This window comes from Folsomia candida, unplaced genomic scaffold, assembly GCF_002217175.1.
Source record: "Folsomia candida strain VU population unplaced genomic scaffold, ASM221717v1 Fcan01_Sc002, whole genome shotgun sequence".
In the NCBI taxonomy this organism is placed as follows: domain Eukaryota; kingdom Metazoa; phylum Arthropoda; class Collembola; order Entomobryomorpha; family Isotomidae; genus Folsomia; species Folsomia candida.
Genome location: NW_019091194.1, coordinates 8,228,683 through 8,237,373, shown reverse-complemented (window position 1 = coordinate 8,237,373; position 8,691 = coordinate 8,228,683). Strand labels below are relative to the sequence as shown.

Here is an 8,691-nt window from a genome sequence, read left to right as displayed (position 1 = left end):
GCTTTCACTCTCTCACCCCAACTAACTTTATAGCCCATCCACTCCATAAAACTACGCTTTACTACTTCACATAGACATTTTCTTAATCTCATCTTCCCTTCTCCCCACTCCTCCAAGAACATTAGCTCATGATAGGAGACATAATAACAACAGCTCTTCAGGAAAACCTCAAGTTCAGGTGAAAATTAATTTGCAAACGTTTATAAAATAAAGTGATGACGATGATGATCAAGAGTCTTAATTTGACTTTAGTATAATAAAATTTACAGCTAATCCCAAGTGTTGCATCCACTTTTTATATTAATAGCCGTTAGCATAGTCGAGCTCATTCACGTCAATTTGTGACCAATTATTTCCTTCCTTTCTACATACTTTCCTTCCTTCCTTCCTTCCATTGCACCAATAAACTTTTATCGAACGAATCCTAAACTAATCACGAAACTCGATCGACTCCATTTCTCTTGATTTGAGTTGTGATTTCAACAAGAAAGAGTTTTGTTAACTTGTCGACAAAACTACAATCAAAAACGAGCGAGAAATCAAACCTTACATTACGAGTGGAACAATTAAGCGTATTATCAAGAAACACTGTGAAAAAGTTTCATCGATCGTACAAGGAAGAGAGAAAAAGTTCATTCTGAAGATGTTCAATTATTGTGTTCGCTCCTCTGCCCGGTATTTTCACAAAACACGAGAAGTTGAGAGTTGAGAGATAAATTGCTAATTCTGAGCGTCTCCGAGTTGCATGGAGAAGAAGAGGTAATTAGATAACAAGGTTAGGAAATTAAGAATGCGAGTCTCGAATCTTTGCCCTATTTTGGACCTGTTGCTCTGGATTTGTTATGCTGGATTTATCTTTGCCATATAATTATAATACATACATGAAGCATTACAATCTTACTTATTTAAAACAGTATTAAATACACCTTACAATTAGCTAAAAAATTACTGACCACTTCGACTAGCTGAAGCAAATATGTCCAACTTATGACTCCATATACATATTTAAATATGCATCATAACCATCCAGTATTGTTTTATATGTAACATCTGGTTTTCCTAGATTTTAAATTGTCTGTGGACTTATGTATACGCACTACAATGTCTTCATCAAACTAAGGGATGCAGAATCATCGCCATTCAAATACATGCACACATGTACATATTTACATGTGCATGTATGTATATATGTATTATATCCTGCATGAGGACCACCCTCTCGAGAAATTGAGGTGGTTGGGATTGAGTAAGTAGACGGAGAAAGTAAAGTGGCTTTGTATGAAATGGAAAAGGCCATAATGTCTGACTGTGGGGAAATAAGAAGTCATTGATTTTCAATTATGCAAATGAGGGATGATCCATGTCCACCATTAGGTTGTGAATAATCGTTACATTTTATATCAAATATGCGTTCAACTAGGTGTGTCACAAATGGCCCCACAAATCTCCATAATTCCAAATTATGCGCAATGATCCATAAATACTCAATATGAGCAACACTTACTACTTCAACTTTTGCACAAATCTCAACTTTCTCACACAAATCCTCAACATTTGGAGGTTTCAGATATTGCGAATAAATAAATATATCAAAGGCAACCCACATTCCTAAATTGGACGCTTCTCAGCTTTTTTTGATAAGAAATACTTTTTTGAATTTGTGAAACAAGTCCATATGTAATACATGCTATGCATGCTATAAATTGATACCACGTAGTTTGTTAAGCCTCTCCCTATAAATTGTTAGGTTTTTGGTACTTTCTTCCCCACTTAAATCTAAATAACTCTGGTTAGAAAAGTGAGGAGAATGCAGTCTTGTCGTGAGAGCGTCGTTGTTAGTGGTAAGCTGAAATCTGTGCGAAACAGTTAGAATAAGTAGGTAATATTGGATTTTTTTGGGTTGTGTAAATTTTATTTTATGACTACGAGAATGTCTGAATATCACCATCTCTCTAACCGGAGATGTTTTACAATATGCACAATTTTTGTTTAATCAAATAAAACACATTAAATACTACTAACAATAAAAATAAGAGCACTGCTTTTTTACTTAATTATGATGATAATATATAAACTTCACATCTTTAAATATGGTCACAGAGATTTTAAAAATGTTTCTAAAGAATGGTATCCTCATAATAAAGTCTTAAAGTCATAAAAGCTGTAATGGTCTAAATTCAACTCATTATTTTATTAAATAAAATTTATAAAATTGAATATTTATAAAATCAATTTTAACATTTTCTACGTATAGCACGTGTACATTCTTAATTTCATAAATACATGTCTGAGTATTTGTTTATAAGGTTGACACACTTTTAACTTGGAATTTGGAAATTTAATTTTCTTCAACTTTAAAATTGATTCATTTCGTCAGAGTATACATACAGAGACATACATACACAAAACCATTATGTATAAAGTTGTTTAATAGTGAATGAAAATGATATTGAATGTCTATGTATTACTTTGGTACCCATACATATGTACAACGCCCTTATAACGATTTATTTATTATTAACTCGTTCACTTTTATCATGCAAAACTTTGAATTGATAATAAATTTAACGTATGCAATTTCTACATGCTGCAAAGGTACTTTTACCAGCGGTAGCAGATATATATGTACATATATACATATGTATACTTACTTCGTAAATCTATAGTACATGTACATATTAACGTATGATAGTACATAGCCATTGACAAGCACGTAGCACAGACGTATAGGTAGTTGAAGAAGCTTATGCATATGTACATATACATATATATTTTTTCGTAGAAGTAATTTAGTAGATACGCAAGGATTACTTACGTATTATTACTTACCTCAATTTTGTTTAGTTGTTAGAAACCTTTACATATGTAGATGCTTGGTTTTGAAGTATATTATGGTTCATATAGTGTAATCCTAGTCGAACTCTAGATTGTTGGTGAAATTAATTTTTAAGTAAAATTCGCATCCTCCATATACTTCAACAATATGTTAAGCAAAGTCAACAAACGAATTTTGATAGCCCTTGTAGATATTGGATCCTATTGTTGGGCATCCCCAATGTCGTACAATGTTTCTTTAAAACAATCAATGTTTTGTGTTACTGCAAGAAATTACAACCGATTCTTGATTCTCCTTGTGATATGGTGCTTAAACCATGTTCATTTATCCTGGAAACTATTCCATCTATTCAATTATTCCAACTTCAACCCGACAGACTTTTCAGTGTTTGAACCATTTTGGAAACTTTTCTTTACATGGATATTAACGGGTTCAGTTACCATTATATTGCTCACATTTAGTTGGAATCGGCATATAATTGTTAACTTCACAAACGACTGGATTGGCCTTTTCGAATATTTTCAAGGTTTCCAAAAATTCGAAACATTTTTAACAAAATTAAAATTACTGGCTGATAATTGTTTAATCTCTGTTGAATAGTAACATATTTCCCATCATGGAATCCAAATACGAAAAACGCTTGTGAGCTATTGATGAAGTGCATCTTCGTATTTGCATTTATAGTCCCAGTTAGCAGTGTACTTGACTATTTACTTCATCCGTTTGACATCATTTACGCGTCGTCACTTCTCAAGGACCATTCCTATCTCCTCCCAACGGGCAAGTCGAGATATCCTCGCTGATCGAAATCCCCACGATTATCTCGAAATATAAGCGAGGTCTACATCGCTCAGAAATCCACAAGATTTCCTTATCGAATTCCATGGGATATTTGAGCTACTAACAGACATAACAAAACGTCGTGACACTCTGTGCGAAATCGATACGATTTCGAGAAAAATTCGAGAATTGCAAATCAGCATGTAACATATTATGGACGATTAGTGTCAGAATTACTCTCGATATCCCTGCGAATCTACAAGTATTGTTAAGATGGTAACTCGAAGTCGTAGCGAATTTTTAGCGAATACAAAAAGGACTAATTAAATATATCCAGATCCAGCTGATATATTATTACTACCATTGTGACAATGGGACGAGTAAGTAAAACTCCAACGTTCCGTCTTTGTAAAAGGTCACAGTTTAGGAAAATCAGCGCTAATGTAGCCAAATTTATGTATAACAATGTAACAGATAATATTTCACATTTTCAAACTGATATAGTTAATTTTAGCAGTTCACAAATAAATCCCCAGTCCGAAAATCAGAACACAATTGAAATCAATTTTAACGAAGACAATTTAGAAAATAGTGTAATTGAGTCGGTGAATGAGTTTACAAATTTAAGTACAGACCAATTTGCTTCAGTGCCATATAATTTAGAGCAAGATTTAAGAGAATGGGGTGTGAATAATAAAATAACAAGATCGGCATTTAATGGATTACTGACAATTTTAAATAAACAACCAAGCCTACCAAAATTACCTGTCGATGGCAGAACTTTACTAGCAACCCCGACAACATCACTGGTTGAAGAGTGCGGTGGGGGACAATATATTCACTTTGGTTATAAAAGTATAATTGAGCAGTCAATTAAATTACTTCGACCAAACCCTAAAGTAATCAAAATTCAAATAAATATTGATGGACTCCCACTATTTAAAAGTTCATCTAAACAGTTTTGGCCAATTTTAGGACGTGTAATTGAAACGAAAAAAGTGTTTATTATTGGACTTTACTTTGGGAATGAAAAGCCAAGTGACGTAGATAACTACCTGCAAAAATTTGTTCAAGAAACAAAAGCTTTAATCGAAAACGGTGTAGTTATTAATAATGTAAAATATGAGTTTAAACTGTCAAGCATAGTATGTGACGCCCCTGCTCGTGCATTTGTCACTGGAATCAAGGGTCACACTGGATACTACGGTTGTGGAAAATGCATCGTTAAAGGAAAATATAAAGAGAATCGTGTAGTATATTTAAAAACGAACAGTGAATTGAGGACAAATCATTCATTTCGTGCTAATCAACAACCCCCTCATCATAATTATAGAACAGTGATTGAAAATTTACCCCTCGATCTAGTTGGAGACATCCCATACGAGTTCATGCATCTTGTATGCTTAGGAGTGACAAAAAAAATTCTAAAAATTTTTGTACATGGAAAACGAAAAAGCTACAGACTAAATAAAAAATCAATTGACAAAATATCACTTCGTCTTGAAAAGTGTCGACCTTGTGTGACAAGTGATTTTGTGAGAAAAAGTCGCCCTCTCTCTGAAGTTGACAGATGGAAAGCTACGGAATTCCGCCTGTTTCTTCTCTACACGGGACCGATCGTCTTAAAAGGAATAATTAGTGAAGAATATTATAGACATTTTTTGGTGCTATCAATTGCTGTTAGGTTGTTATCAATCACTAATCAAACCGAACCGAATTTAAAATACGCTGAAGATTTATTACTTTATTTCGTGGAACAATTTAAAAAATTATATGGAAAAGAAAATCTATCATACAATGTACACGGCCTAATACATTTGACCAATGATGTACGAAAACATGGGGACTTAAATTCCTTCAGTGCATTTCCATTTGAAAACTTTTTGGGAAAAATTAAAAATTTAATTAAAGGGTCTCATCTTCCCCTCCAACAAGTATACCGCCGCATCATTGAGCAACAGAAAAACGAGGTGAGCATGCTTCCGCATACTGCAACTAAAAATTCAGTGACTTTTAGTAATGCTAAAAAAAATAATTCTTGCGCATTTAAAAAAATAGTATTTAGGGACTCTATAATTAGTAATAAATCCCCTGATAATATCATTTTGCTTAAAACCGGTGAAGTAGTAGAAGTTAGTCACTTCGTTAAAAATGCAACTGATGGGAACGTAATTGGACGTGTTTTTACTTCAAAAAACAATTTCTTTGAGTATCCGTGTAATTCATCGATTGTTAACATTTTTGAAGTTGATAGTGCTACTAGTCCCATAAATACTTTTAACATAAGTGATGTTCAATTTAAGTGTGTGGCTTTAAAACGAAAAAATAAAATTATCGTTATTCCTCAACTCCATAATTTCAACGAATAAAAAATGGAGCAAAAATACGCCGTCGTCGTATTTAAAGAGTGTAAAGATAATCAAGACATAGAGACTGTGGAGGCCATTCCAGTTTCATGGATATCTAATGGTTCCATTTTATGGCCGAACAATTATGGACATAAAGTTTTAAAAAAAGCAATCAAACGTTGTGAATCGCCCAAGGAAGACTGGACACAATATCAAGGAAGAGTTCTTGGACAATATGGTGAGTGAAAAAATTAAGTAATTTCCATGAAGTCAATAACTAGTATATTGTACTCACAATTTAGCAGTTGCACGATAACTTTAATTTGGTGAGATCTTGAACAATAATTTGTTGTTCCTTAAACAATAAGATCGAGTTTAAAAACCTACAAATGATTTATTATGTATTCTTTACATTTATTTACATATATATATATATATTTTTTTAATATTAAGGGACTTTGCAAGAAGCTAGACAGGAGTCCAAAGTTGCAGAGGGAACATCTGATTTATCCAGCGCCAAACGCCGTGTCGTGAAGAAGAATGTTGGACCCGTTACTCAGCTACCAAACCCTCCGCGACATCAAATTGAAGAAATGGCTTCAACTTCTCAAACTATTTACACAATTCAAGAGTTGCTGGCTGCTGGTGTCGATACGGGAAGGAATCAAGAGGGGGACCACTTTGCAGGAAATGAGGGCGACGACTTTGGAGGAATGGAGCGTGGCGAAATAATCCTGAATAATGCAATGAGCCAGGCTCCCCCGCAAAGGGTAGAAGAAATGAATAGAACCGTTGGCGATCAAGGTACACAAGATAATAAAGGGATTATTTTTATATTTATTTGTGAATGCAGATCATTTATTCACAAATGCAATATTTTAACATTAATTAATTTAAAAACAAAACAATAATTTTTAGGATTACTCCCTGAAATTCTAAAGAAAATAGAAAGAATAACTATTGTACTCGATCGCCAACAAGATCAACTGGATGAAATTGTGCAGATTTTAAAGAATAATCAGTATAATCAACCGCTCGCTTCCAGTCAGCAAACTTTCTCCTTTCCTTTCGGATTATTTCCACTTCGGGATTCTGCAGCTCTTTCGTCACTGGATGAGCAATTAAAAAATGATGAGGCTGCCAAAAATGCATTGGTATGTAATTAGACCATGAATATGTTTTTGTTTAAAGATGTTTTAATTGCTGTATATTTTATAGATTCGTAAGCTGAAAGATTGCGGGGGTGCAACTTTGTTAGAAGCCGTTAAAGGGATGATGTCCTTTTTAATGACGGATGAACTTTGTTCACTCTATAGTCACAAAGGGAAGCGGGGAAAATTGTCGCTGGCCGATCATGCTCTTCTTGTGAATTCGATTTTTGGTAAGTGAAAATAAAAATATCGTATTATGGTTTGAGTTCATTAATCAGACCCTTTCGTATGAATTTTTTATCGAGCGGGGTCATTTAAAGCTAATTATGAGCGCGTCTAATTATGTGAATTGCTTAATTAATTATTAGATGCACTGATGAGAAATCCACGGACATCTGGAGAAGCAACCTTGATTAAGTATTATGAAGTGCTTCCGACTGTTTTGAAGCAAGCCCATGATCGAGTTAGACAAAGGAGGTAAGTACAGAAACATTAAATTAATATATATATTTCTATGAATATATATCAAATTGAATCGTTGTATAATGTATGGACTATTTTATTATTATTTAGAAATGTAGCTGCTCAACCTGGCAATCCTGAGTGAAGATAAAATTATAAATTATATCATTAACTTATTAATTTTTTGATACAAATTGTATTGGTAGTTATTTGTTGTAAAATAAATTAAGACACAAACAATGCAATGTATTTTGTATGCTACTTTTTTAATCCCAATGAAATCGCATAAAATTCGAGAGGAATTCGATATTCAGGCAAATACGAAATCTCGTCGATTAATGCTGGAAATCGTGTCGCCAATATCTCCGAATAATCGAGAGGATTTCCTTAGGTCTCGCTGGACATTTAACTGTAAATTCGAGATCTTTTCGAGCTACCCTCGCTTAGAATCGAGAGGCTTTTTTATCTCGAAATCGTAGGGAATTCCTATGCCTTTGCCCGTTGGGCTGTTTATAATTCTCTATTTCCCATTCGGACTCTTGCTGTTCAATTTATACTTCATGGCTAGTATTCCAGGGCTAACAATAGTGTCAATCTGCTTTTTACCAACGATTATTACAGGGCGACAAATATTCACTGAATTAACGTATGCTGAATAATGGTCACATTCAAAATTTAATCGAAACTTTGTATTAGAAACCTGTTCGTATGTATTTATATAATTTTTAGGCCGAATAATTCAAGTAAACTGCGCTCTAATACAACCGCTGACCTGAGGACACCAGGCAACATTTTCCATATGTACAGATCATGCCAACTGATTGTGCAAAAGTTAAATGAAAGTTTTTCTGCTATGCTAACGCCTTTATACGTTGTACAAACATTTTGCATCATCATTTCAATTTTTGCAGTGACAAGGTAAAAAGCAAACATTATTTTTTATTCAACTATAAATGTGATCTACCAGTATGTAAGTATTAACCAAATATATTTTGCGTCTAAATGTTTCTCTAGATTTTGCATACATAGCGTGGTAAAACTGATCATTTGTATGGCGTCGGGGTCAATTTTATTCCAGTGGACGGTTGCCCTCTACATTGCGGGATTAATGTTG

General features: G+C 33.7%; 1 protein-coding gene across 1 annotated transcript; it reads left to right on the top strand.

Moving 5' to 3' along the window:
• Positions 1 to 5,961: 5,961 nt before the first annotated feature.
• LOC110844201 lies at positions 5,962 to 7,822 on the top strand. Its single transcript, XM_022090347.2, has 6 exons — positions 5,962 to 6,202; positions 6,418 to 6,768; positions 6,883 to 7,118; positions 7,183 to 7,345; positions 7,484 to 7,592; positions 7,689 to 7,822. Exons 1-6 carry the CDS (start codon positions 5,989 to 5,991, stop codon positions 7,720 to 7,722), a joined length of 1,107 nt encoding a protein of 368 aa, XP_021946039.1. The 5' UTR covers positions 5,962 to 5,988; the 3' UTR covers positions 7,723 to 7,822.
• The last annotated feature ends 869 nt before the right edge of the window (positions 7,823 to 8,691 follow it).